Source organism: Gouania willdenowi, chromosome 20, assembly GCF_900634775.1.
Source record: "Gouania willdenowi chromosome 20, fGouWil2.1, whole genome shotgun sequence".
Taxonomy (NCBI): Eukaryota; Metazoa; Chordata; class Actinopteri; order Blenniiformes; family Gobiesocidae; genus Gouania; species Gouania willdenowi.
In genome coordinates this window covers 15244868-15257458 of record NC_041063.1, presented here as the reverse complement: position 1 = coordinate 15257458, position 12591 = coordinate 15244868, and the positions used below count along the sequence as shown (strand labels likewise).

Here is a 12591-nt window from a genome sequence, read left to right as displayed (position 1 = left end):
CATTTATTGAAAAGCCAGAGCTGTTATTCTATCATTGAATAAAGTGTAAGGAAAAAAGTCATTAAGAAAGTAAAGTATGCTATTATTACATAAGTTAACCTATACATTTCTTTTTACATAACAGACGGATAATGGTTTCATTTGGAATATCCTTTTTCTACATAAAATATTCCATTATAGACAGCAGGAAAAAAACAAATCCCACCTAAAAAAAAGAAAAAACAAGAATCAAACTAAGCGAATTAAGACGCAGGATGTGATTGAATGTGCGTTTTCTTGTTGATCTGCTTTCACTGACTGGCAATAACAGGCTCTGCATTGACTTGCTCATGGCTCTATTTATAACACGGTGTCTCGCTGTTTGAGCTTGTCTGGCTTGAAACAGAGACTCATTACTTGTGTTTGTGAAGAATGTGGGATCTGACTTTGGGTCTGAAGTCAGAGGACAGAAATCTGATTAACCTCAGCTCTCTACAGTAAAAACAACAACAAAAAACAAAGACAAATTCAAGTACCTAATTTATTTATTTATTTAAAGAAACTTCAAAATTCAAATTTAATTCACTATTCAAATTTGTATCCACCTTATTCAATAATCAAGCATTACACTCAACGTTATAAAATCTATTTTAATTTTGACATAATTCAAAATTTACAACTGTCTATATGTTACTTTTTGTTTTATAAAATGTTTTTTTTATATTTTCTAAAACTCTAAACCAACACAAAATATAGAAAGAAAACACAATAAAGGAATCATTAAAAACGGGACGTGACGTTAAACTTGTGCCAAAAGATGGTAGTCACATGAGGATTACCAGTTGAGAGTGGCATGGGCGTGTGTCTTAGATGTCGGAAGGATATACATTTTGAAACGCATCATCAGTAGTGTACCTTTTTAATCAGGGGGTGTTTTGATATTTTTAACACAAGATAACCTCATCAAAGGTGGCCAGCTACAGGGTGATCAAGCTTGAGCTTGCTTCCCATAATTGTTTCTCAAATAAGGGTACGTGTACCCCCTGTGGTATGCGATGGCACTGCAGGGGGTACTTGAGAGAGAGGAAAATGTACAAATAAAGTGTCAGTCTTGGTTTCACACCAGACGTAAGATGATCACAAATTATAAAAACTCCAGAAATAAATCTATTCAGGAGCCACTAAATCAGCATTTTTCAACCTTGGGGTCGCCTGGAGTTTAAATGGGGTCACCTGAAATTTCTGAAAAATGTAAATACATTTTGTGCATTTTTAATTATTATTCTTTTTTCAAAGTAAAACACACAATTTAAAAACAAATGTATTTCTATACTTTTACTTTGTGGATTATAAATCTAGTTCAACTAAAATACAGTAAATACATAAATACATGAGCTAAAAATGATTAAAAAAATAAATAAAAAATCTGAGCTCAAACATGATCAAAAACTAATTCTAGAAAAAAACAATGTCTTAGGGGTCGCCAGAAACTCTTGATATCAAAATGGGGTCACGTTCCAAAAAAGGATGGAAACCACTGCACTAAATACTGTTTCTTTCCACTTATTTACAAAATAAGATTATTTAAAATGTGTGTTATCACTCATTAATTCCTTTGTTATGCTGTATAGTTGGTTTTAAATAGATTTCTAAGCAAAATGCTGTAGTCAGACAAAGGGGATACTAGGATTCAGAAATAGGAGAAAGGGGGTACTTGAGCCAAAAAAGTTGGAGAAACACTGATATAGAACATGCGGTTTTGCATTAATTTCTTGTCTCGAATGAATGAAAAATTAGCTAAATATCAGGAAAATTAGCTTTGCATTCAGCACCCCACAAGCAGAGTTGTAAAGAGTACTGATATAGCCTACTCAAGTACAAGTACTGTAACTTGATTTATAGTGTAGGCTACATAGTACAAGTGCAAGTAAGTCATACATAAAATGCTCAAGTACAAGTAAAAAGTAGCTCAATTAAATAGCACTTAAAGTAAAAGTTACTAGTTACTTTCACCTCCCATGTTTATTTTTTGTATTAAATCTTGCCACGGTTCTCTTGCATACAGTAAACATCTCATGTATAAACTTAAAAAGGGAGAGACCAAGTCTTGCACAAATGGAACTTAATTTATTTTTCCACAAAGGCATCTGTATAAAATAAAAGGTTTGTCATAATGTACAATTCTTTTTTTAAACAAAAAAAAAACACACCAATAAATTCAATTCAAAATAAAAAAATGCAAAATTTATTAACAAAAATAACCGGCACTAAATTCTGTTTTTGGGCAGTGCGTTGCGTTTAATCTGATTGGTCGGCTACGATTTAATTTTTTGTAGTTTCACAATGTCTACTGATCATTTTAAAACAAAAAATAATAATTTGCAGAAATGTAATAAATTACTTTACTTCTTTTGAAATGTACAAGTGAAATGACTGATTTCAATAAAGTACAAGTACCCATAAAAGCAACTCAATTACAGTAACGTGACGTTACTTTCACCTTTGCCCATAAGTAACGACTGTAAATTTCACTTTTTATTTGTTAAACCAGAAGCCAACAGCCTGTAGCTACCACCAGAGGACGTTAAAAGACTTGTTCACTCGGTGCCAACATGTGCAGTACCGTTTCTAAACGCATGGGGGAGACATTTATTCCACAGCGGAAACGCCTCCATGTCTGTGTGGAACAAATGTCTGCTAAAGAGATGATGCTCCGGCAGCAGCTGTCGCAGGGTTGTGCACCGCATACAAATGAAGGCATTGATCGTTGCTTTTACAGTTATGTCGTCCTCCCTCTCTCTTTCTCTCTCTCTGTGTGTATCCTGGACTGGTGCACCACCTCCACCACCACCACCACCTCCAGCTACTGCAGGGGTGTGTGTACCAACGCTTCACCGCACTATGATTATTACTATATTTAAATACTGATGTAAGGACTGTTGCAAAACGAATCCAAAATCAGATGTCTAAAATATATATAATCCAGATTCCACCTACAGTTGAACTGATTATTTGTATTGCAGGGTAATCTATAGGCTACAGTAAGATTGTCTGTAATAGGATTTGTATGGATGTCAACAATACAGCTGAGTCCCTTATGTAATGTGCACCGATGATAATCAGTAGGTTTTCAATACAAAACACACACATATAAGATGGGATGTAGGTTGAAGAATAGGGTGGATACATATTTTAATAAGATTATTACATCATAAGGTGTTTTACTGATCACTGCTATAGGATTACATGTTGATCATTGAAATTAAACAACATGTAAAAACCTGAAAATGTAACGTTTTCGACTATTGTGGTGTAGGATGCATAATATAGGTGGATACATATTTGATCGTGGATTAAATCACAAGGTGTTTTACTGATCACTTCTATTGGATTGCACATCGATAATTAATTGTCACAACAACATGCAAAACCTGCGACAGTGTATTTATGTACGTGTCGCCACGAGGTGCGCATTCATGCTCCATTCAGCAGCCTGTTGTTGTTGTTGTTGTTGTCATTGAAAAAAAAAAAAAAAAAACCGCCCAATCTGCGTTTTTTCTACCCTATTTTTAATCAAATGTGATCAGGTGTGCATGTATGCAGCTTTCTTAGTATTCAGGAGTGGATAAAGTGGATCCATGTCAGTGGAACAAGCCATGCTGATGTCAGAGATTTTTCCCTCTCTGCGCGGCTCCGCTCCGCGGTGGGAGGATCTATTCTCTGCGTTAAGTCACGCAGCTGTCAAAGATAGCTGTCACCCAGTTTCACCATCAAACACTCAATGAGAAAGGGGCTTTGAGCCGAGGAGACGCACAGATCTCAGGTACAACCCCAAAGAACAAGGACGGCTCCAAAAAAACAACAACAAACCCCCACTCAACACCTTTAAAAAAAAAAAAAAAAAAAAAGAAGAGGAAGATAAGAAAAGGACGCGTTCAGCGGGGAAGGATTTATTTTGGCCACGCTGGGTGGAAATCTGAAGGAGACCAAAGAAAAATCACAGCACGAAAAACAGGACGCAGTTCGTCTGCGCTTGACGCGGGATTTAGTGCGCATTTTTTTCGGTCGGAGATGAAGACCAAAAAGGGTAAGTGGACTATGTTGGAGGAAAAAGATGTGTTCAAAGGCTGTGTGTGTGGACGGAGAACCGTAACAGAGCCGTTTCCCTCGTATGCAAACCATGCAGTCTATTGTTTCCTTCCCAGACATGACAGGGGGCTTTTCTGCCATGTGCTGGCGTCGTGTCACTAGGCAATAACAGCAAGCTTTATACATTTAAACTCCATTTTTACACACATTTCCCAACATTTATACATCTTTATAATATCACGGTTGTCGTTTTTTTTTTTTCACATTGTTTAACTTTTTTTTTTTTTTTCCCTTTCTCAAATATTAAATATAAAAAAAGTGATTTTACAAAATTGTTTGAGCAGAATTAAAATTAAAAAGTGGGAAACTGAAGTTAGGAGTTTGATACAAGTCAAAGTTGCGCTTCTTTCAAGAGTTCAGGAGTTTGAAGTTGTCTTTTCCTGATCGTGAATCGTCACTTTTGCCTCTAATATGAGCATAAAAAGAGCTACAAAGTCACCCAGCGCTTTGAAATGGACCAACAATCAGAATGTAGGCTAATGATGATCCTGACCTCATTGTGGGAACTTACTGCTGCTGCTGCTGTGTTACATTCACGGACCTCGTGGTGCAGCACTCACTCAAACACACTCAAACACACACACACAATGGAAAAGCTCCCACAAGTTGCTTAACTTTCCCAACAAGCGTTTTTTAAGGGTTAAAAACCGAGTTTTTCTGCCGTCTTGAGTGAAAGCACGGGGTTAGGTTAGCGTGGAAGTGGCAGTTTGTGATGAAGAACTTGGTGAATCGCATACAAAGGAGCACGCAGCCATGGATTCTTTTGTTTAGTCTGGTGGAGACGCTGATTTGCAACAGGTCTCCCCTCCCCCTCCCTCTCAGCCTACGTAATTACCTCATCCTGTTGGCCGATCACACTTGGGAACTTTCTTTGCTTTTTCTCACAGGTTTTTCCCTCACCAGTCTGCACACATACTCCAAGATTTCAATCTGTTTTTTCCATGTGTCACTTTACGCAGCAGCTTCAGCTGCTGCTGGTGGTGGTGGTGTCTGATTGGCTGTTTGAAATGAGAACATGCTTGAATGAAAGTTTTCTGATGGATGGATCAATAAGTCTGACAACAACACAAACTGTAAATGAAAAGTAGTTTAGCAAAAATGGAACTCAGATTATTAATCCATTTACCAAACAGTTAAAAAAAACATGTTCACATGGAATCTCTGTGTGTTTCCAAACTTCAATTCCATCCAATATCAGGTTGATCAATGCATTACCAAGTCTCATATTGTATATTTGACTATATCTATAACAGATGTACTTGACTAAAACTAGACTATAACTGAAATAGATCCAAAGACTACATTTTGACTAAAACTAAATTGCGTTTTAGTCAAAATACCTCGACTTAAACTAAATCAAAATTTGCAGTCAGATTTAACACTGATCCACACACTCGATCGTCATTGAATTCCATTGTATGTTTTGTATCTATTTAATTTTTTTTAATCTATTGACTAAACAACAAAACTTGCACATTGTTCACATCAAATCTGTCCTTGTCTATTTACAAACAATAATACCATCCAATGTCAGGCTGATCAATGATTGAATCATTAACTCCTATTCTGTATATTTTACTTGACTATATCTAACAAAAATTTAGCTAACTCAAATTTGAATGTTATTTAGTTGACTAAAACTAGCCTATAACTTAAATAGACTTGATGGCTACATTTGGACTAAAACTAAGTTGCATTTTAGTCAAAAAACCTGACTTAAATTAAATCAAAATCTGCTGTCAAAATTACCACTGATCCATACAGTCGATCATTGATTCTGTTGTATGTTTTGTTTAAAAAAAAAAAAAAACCTCAGATTTTAAATCCATTGACTAAACAACAAAACTTGTTTATATTAGATCTGTGTGTATTTACAAATATTAATACCATCCAATATCAGGCTGATCAAGGATTGAATCTTTATATATAATCTTTTAATGCATTATTAACTCTTATTCTGTATATTTTTGTTGACTATATCTATAACAGATTAAGTTGATTAAAACTAGATTATAATTGAAATAGTCCTGATGACTACATTTTGACTCAAACGAAGTTGCATTTTAGTCGAAAAACAACTAAAACTACAACAAAATTCAGACTGTGATTATTTTACGGAGACTGAATTAAATGTGGAAACCAAGAGTAAAAAAGGTCTGTCATTTATTCATTTCAATTGCTAGGTGGTGGGGTGATTAAGGATTACATTAAATTTAAATTCAAAGTGTTTATTGTCATATGTGCAGTTAGAAACACGTTTTCCTGTACAATGAAATTACTACCTTGCTTATGAACTAAGATATAATACAATAAAATTACTACCTTGCTTATGAACTAAGATATAATAATGTGTTTACACAAGTTAAATCTAACAGTGGAAAATACAACACTGCCAATAGAACTAACAACAGCTGGATTAACCTTGATGTAGAGACAAAACAAGCTGCAAACTTGTGTGTCCAAAAGAGACATTCCCGAGTGGTGACACTATGGATGAAAAGGGAAAAACCTTCCAAACACCTTCGAAAGAGGAACTATTCTTGAACTGGAGGAATGCTAACAACGTCTGGCAGGGAACAAGGCCAACACGAACAACGATAGAGAGGAGGAGGAATAAAAACAAGACAACACCGACTACAGATGAGAATACACAAAAAAGGACTGTTCAGAACAACTCAAGAATGTTTGACCAGAGAGACATGTAAACCCATGTAAATTTGCGATGGTAAAACAGGGGACGGGACCCAGATAAGCAAACTGCTTCTCTCCTCTCCTTTTTCGGCATGTACAAAAAAAAAAAAATGTAAAAAAAAAAAAAGTGAATGTAACCATGTCGGAAATAAACTGAATAAATCTTTAATTTCCATTGTATGTTTGATTTGAGAAAATCGGTCTGTGATCTGGTCAGTAATTATTTTTTTTCGCCCGTCGTCTAAACCAGGCTCGTGTTTGTCGAGACAGGTTTTATAACTGACACAGCATCAGAGCAGCCTTTGTGACGCCCCCCCCCCCACCCACCCTCCCTCCCTCCCCTCCACATATGAATCACATGGCCAAACTTGACAGCTTGTCTCTGACACATCAGCTGCCTCCCAGACAGCTCGCTATTATGACGTCACAGAATATGGAGCATAGATGTTTACTCTTTGTTCTTTCTCCTCCTGCAGGTTTGACGATGCTGTCGGGGAGCGAGACGGACGATGAGGACTGCGTGGACGCCCCGCTGGATCTCTCATCTAGTGCTGGAGGAAACGGGAAGAGGAAACGGAGAGGGAATCTACCCAAGGAGTCGGTTCAGATCCTCAGGGACTGGCTGTTCGAACACCGTTACAACGCGTATCCCTCTGAACAGGAGAAAGCCCTACTGTCCAAGCAGACTCAGCTGTCCACACTGCAGGTATATATACACACACACAAACACGCGTGTGACATGAGATGCTACCGCAGGCTTGTGTCGACTGTAAACAACCACTGTACACGTCTAGAGGAAACAAGAATTAGCTCCACTGAATCATTTCCTGTCTAAATAACGAGCCCTACATGACACAGAAACGGGAGACTTGAAGGTCATCCAAATACAAACTTAGTGTTGCAACCTCGAAAGTGTATGAGACAGCATGAGTGAACACACTCCCAGTGTGCTGTGGGCTTGGCTAAAGCTCTCGGAGAGGAATTTCCCTCCCTCTAGCAGCTCCTTTCTATCCCAGCTGTCTGGGAACAATGCAGAGTCATTTACATAGCTGGAGCTACAAGCTTCTCTCAAAGCCAGTTACGACTAGCCCGGAGGATAAAAGGAGGACGAGCACGGATCCTGTTGTGACAAAGGAAATCAGCTTTTATTGAAAACTTATAAAGAAATGCAGGCTTCATCACGCCCGGTGTTTTTATTCGCTTTTATTAAAATGATAAATCGTGTGCTTTGTAAAATATCTTTTAGTTTTGATGTCTTTATTCAAAGCAAACACGCAAATCACTCCTTGGGACACTTAAAAGATTTGTCTTTTAAATGGAAAGGTTTCCCGTCATTCATCTCCTTATGTTAAGGTTTCGCTTATTCAGAGAACTTTTTTACAGGAAATTTGATTTCCTGAGTGACATGTTTCGACTGCCAACTGTCAACCATCAGAAAGAACTGTACAATAGACGCTTTCCTTTTATCTTTTTATATATTTTTAATCCCTTTTGGAGATGATGGACAACCGTCATACTCACTCTTACCAATATGGTTGGAATTAAATGTTTTTTTTAACCCATACTCATGAAATAATTGTGTTAATGTGACTTATTCTTGATTATTAATATCTATATAGTGATTACTCTCACTACAATTATACCAGTTTTATAGGCAACAGTGTATAGTAACAGCTTATCAGAGCATATTTTAAAGCTTCTACAGAAAATATTTTTTATCAGATGAAAACATAGTGTAGGCCTCAGTAGCTGGGTTTCCATTACAGATTTTCGCAAAATAAAAGCGATTTTTGTAAATGTCGACAAAGTATAATTGTGCTTTGAACGCGTTTCCATTGAAGGTTGTTTTGCGCAGGAGCCTCGCAACTCCCGTGAAATCGCATCCCGTGAGACTTACAGGTAGCCGCAGGGAGACGGACACTCCAAACCTCTTTATAACACTCTTTATTCCTTTGTTGTTTCATGTCTAATGTGGCAGTAATAATTTTTAAGTGTAATGCTAAGAAATGTCTCGGTCTCCTCTTCTGTTTACGAGTACCGCGTCATGCTTTCATGGAGAGATTGGTCATGTCATGTGACCATGTATGTCACATATTTGCGGAAAAAGTGTTTCCATAGTGCTTTCGTGACACATTTCAATATTGAAACGTCTGAAATTCCTCCTCATGAAAGCGTAAAAACTGGTATAGATAAATAAATTAAAGATCACTGCCAAAAAAAAATGGTATATGTGTCCTCATGAAGCCACATGAAAGCAATCAGTAGATGCTTTGATGCTTTCCTTAAGAAATAACTCGTAGGGATACATCAAAACAATCACCTCTGAGGAAGACTGACAGTTGGCATGTCAGGAGATCAAATTTCTTGAACAAAAGTTGTCCGAATAAACCAAACCTTTACATATTATTCCAAAAACTTGCTTGAATCATCTCCTTATTATAACAGCTTTTGTTGTTTTCTCCAGGTGTGCAACTGGTTCATTAATGCACGGCGGCGGCTTCTCCCAGAGATGCTGAGGAAAGACGGCAAAGACCCAAACCAGTTCACCATATCTAGAAAAGGCAGCAAAGCTGGTGACAGCTTCTCTGACAGCTCCCAGTCTCCTAAACACAGCAGCATGGCAGCAGGACCAGACGAGAGCTACGACAAACGGGTCCTCCACCCCTCAGGCTTCGACTCCACCATGCCCAGCGTGCTCAGGAAGACCGCCTCCCCCTCAGCTAGCCCCACGTTACCTTCCCCGGGGCTCCTGCCCACCCGGCCGTCTGTCATCTGTCACACCACTGTCACCACGGCGATGCAGGGCATGAACTGTGACAAGGCTGCAGAGCTGCTGCAAGCCGTGCAGGCTCAGGCACTGCTTAGGTGTCGAGATGAAGGGTCCGGCAGCACCACCACCACTACTACCACCACCATCCTCAGCAGCACCAGTGTGGCAGGAAACCTGAGCCCCCGCAGCGGCCTGTTCAACACCCCTCCCCCCACTCCTCCAGACCTCACACAGGACTTCAGTGGCTTCCAGCTCCTGGTGGACGTGGCCCTCAAACGGGCTGCGGAGATGGAGCTGCAGGCCAAACAGCTGGTTTCCTAAAGGAGGACGGGACCGAGCAGAGACTGAACAAACCACACGGAAGCCTGATCATTTCAGTTTTTTGGTATACCAATCAAATTGACGAGGATGTTTTTTTTTTTCTTCTTCTTTTTCTTCTTATTGAAAAACAAACTGTATCCAGGTGCCTTGGCTGTAAGTTGTTTGTTCATTTCTTATACATGCGTATGTATCTTTTTTTCTTTTTTGCACACAGGGACCAAAAAATGTTATCAGAGAATCGCTGCCTGTCTTTATGTCTTTTCATTAAACTGTATATCAATGTAGAGGACGAGGCCAGAGCTAGCATTAGTGGGTTTGTCCTTCATCCACACGGTTTAACATTTCAGAGCTCAGTCGGTCTGCCTGGTCTGTTTGCACACTAGAGGCAGAGGAAGGTCATCTCAGTGTCTTAATATACTTTGCTCTCGGCATCTATGATAAGCGTATTCACTACTGTAGTCAAAGTTTGTTTTCATGTGTATAGTTTTGTTTTTGTGTTTTTTTACTTTTAGCTGTTTTAAAGAACAACCTCTATACTTTTTTTATTCCTTTTTTTATTTTTTAATATTTTACTAGTCCCATCAAGGGATTTTCCAGATGACCAATGTAGCAGGTTCTTAGTCTGAACCTTCATGCCTTCACTCAGTGGAAACAAAGGCCAGTGGACTTGGAGAATAAACAAACAAAAAAAAAACACTACAGTTGTCACTTCTGCATTAGCTGTTTTTTTTTTTTTTTTTACCACTTGACAAAGACAGCGTTTTTTTTCCTCCTCCTTTGTTTTTTAACCACCAAAAAGCATTTTCATGTAATAGGACCATGTGTATAGTTAATGTGACATGACGCCCAATGATGTGATTTCTTTTCATACTGTGCAATGTTTGTGGCAAAGAGGGGTCACATGGGATTTAAATAAAGTTTTGTTTTTCTACATTTCAGAATTGGTTAATTTATTTAGCCATTCTCTTATGCGTGTTATTTTATCCCAAAGAAGTTTATGGAGATTTGCCGTTTTATTCAAGAAGGAAAAGACCGAAAGTACTGAGTGGAATACTGAAAAAAGAGAATAAGCACAGACAGAAATAACATGGGCTTGATGTCTTTTCCAAGGCATTCCACTGTGTGAAAGGTTTACAACAGCTCCTTTGAATTAGCATAATCCTGCATAAATTAACACAGGCTAACGGCAGACGTCAACAGTTTCATGCCAACAGGGTTTTTATGGAAGTCTGCATCTCAATAGAGTGGTTGTAATGCAGTTTATAATGAAGTCCGTTGGTTTGGTGATGGAAAGGCCGACATCTGTTTTCCACTTCAGTCCCAAAGCGTTGCTGCCGCTGGCCTCAACAGGGTTTGTTGTTTGTAATTGGTAGTACACACATCTATCAATCCATTCTCTATAAACAGTTATCCTCATCAGAATTACAGGCTTAGGGAATCCCATTCTAGATAAAAGTCTCGACAGTCAAAAACCTCTAATTACTCGTAGCTTTGTAATCAAGTTGAAATGTAAGGATTCCATTTCATGTGCAAAATAAGTCAAAGGATTGTTGTTGGTTTACAGATAACCTCCTGTACTTCAAAGAACAAAAAGTTGGTTATGGATATTTGCATACAAAAGTAAAATTCGTTAAATTGGAACGGCATTTTAACCTTAGCGCCACCTATTGCCCTGGAGGAATAGCTACAGTAACTCTGCCTATATATGTATGCCCATCAAACCTATTACAGTTACTATGAGCTCTGCCAATGAGGTAATATTTATACCAGCATTTCGTTATTTGTTTGTCTATTTGTAGGATTTCTTCAAAAGTACTTTTTTTAGATTTTGACCAAATTTTAAAGCTAGGGTAGGCGATTTTCTCCAGATACACTTTAAGTTTTTGGTTGAAGTTGTCTTTATGTCCTGACAGAAATTAAGATTTTATGTGCTCTGAAAAAGGAACAAAGACAATCCATCATCTGTAGCAGCTGTAAATCTGTAATATCTTCGACCAATGGAAAAAACTAATCGTTTTTTTTTTTAACCAATTACGTCTTTCTGTCTTCTTGCTCATTATCAACCCCTCGCACGCATGAGCTCACACTGAAAGCGCGTGACCGCTGACAGAGTTAAAACAGAGTTTTTGGTCACGTTTTTTAACATATATAATGATAAAGTGTAGTGTTTACTTACTGCTGAATGAGACGTGAGACGACACAGTTTCTACACAATACAAGCGATGAGCTGCGAGCTCCTCTTCTGTAGCAGCTGTGCGCATGCATGTGAGTGAGAGGGAGCACAGAGGGGAGGGGCGAGGGGGGTAAAGGCGGAGCCGTCAGGGAGGCTACATTCAAAATCATGTTTGCTTTCGAAAATCGCCTACCCTACCTTTAACCAAAGATAGACCTTATACCATGGAAGATTCCATTACATTTTGGAGGGGATCCAGATCAATATATTGATTCTAGGTCAGTTTGAAATAAAATTAAAAAAAATCTTTCTATCTTCTATCATTAGGGAAATTTAAAAAAATTCACATCTCGGTTTGTAATTGACCGACCTTTATGAAAATGGACTTTTTCAGGTTGGTTCTGTAATAACCCCACTAAGTTTCATCTTGATCAGATTGCGCATTCCATCTGAATTTTTATTTTTCTTTAAATGGGGGTGTCCATACATTGGGACTTACTGTAGTTTA

General features: G+C 38.2%; 1 protein-coding gene across 2 annotated transcripts; it reads left to right on the top strand.

Moving 5' to 3' along the window:
- The first annotated feature begins 3716 nt into the window (after positions 1-3716).
- On the top strand, positions 3717-10848 carry tgif1 (TGFB-induced factor homeobox 1). 2 transcript variants are annotated; one of them, XM_028434937.1, is made up of 3 exons: positions 3717-4066; positions 7296-7525; positions 9284-10848. In XM_028434937.1, exons 1-3 carry the CDS (start codon positions 4051-4053, stop codon positions 9908-9910), a joined length of 873 nt encoding a protein of 290 aa, XP_028290738.1. In that variant the 5' UTR covers positions 3717-4050; the 3' UTR covers positions 9911-10848. The 2 variants fall into 2 exon arrangements, with proteins under 2 accessions (XP_028290738.1, XP_028290737.1); XM_028434936.1 differs by lacking the exon at positions 3717-4066 and having other exon boundaries at positions 6984-7525.
- Positions 10849-12591: the final 1743 nt, after the last annotated feature.

Coding starts and splice junctions, on each gene's coding strand:
- tgif1 (XM_028434936.1), top strand. CDS start 7,169: ATGAATCACATGGCCAAACTTGACAGCTTGTCTCTGACACATCAGCTG. Junction 7,526..9,283: donor CTCAGCTGTCCACACTGCAG/GTATATATACAC, acceptor TGTTTTCTCCAG/GTGTGCAACTGGTTCATTAA.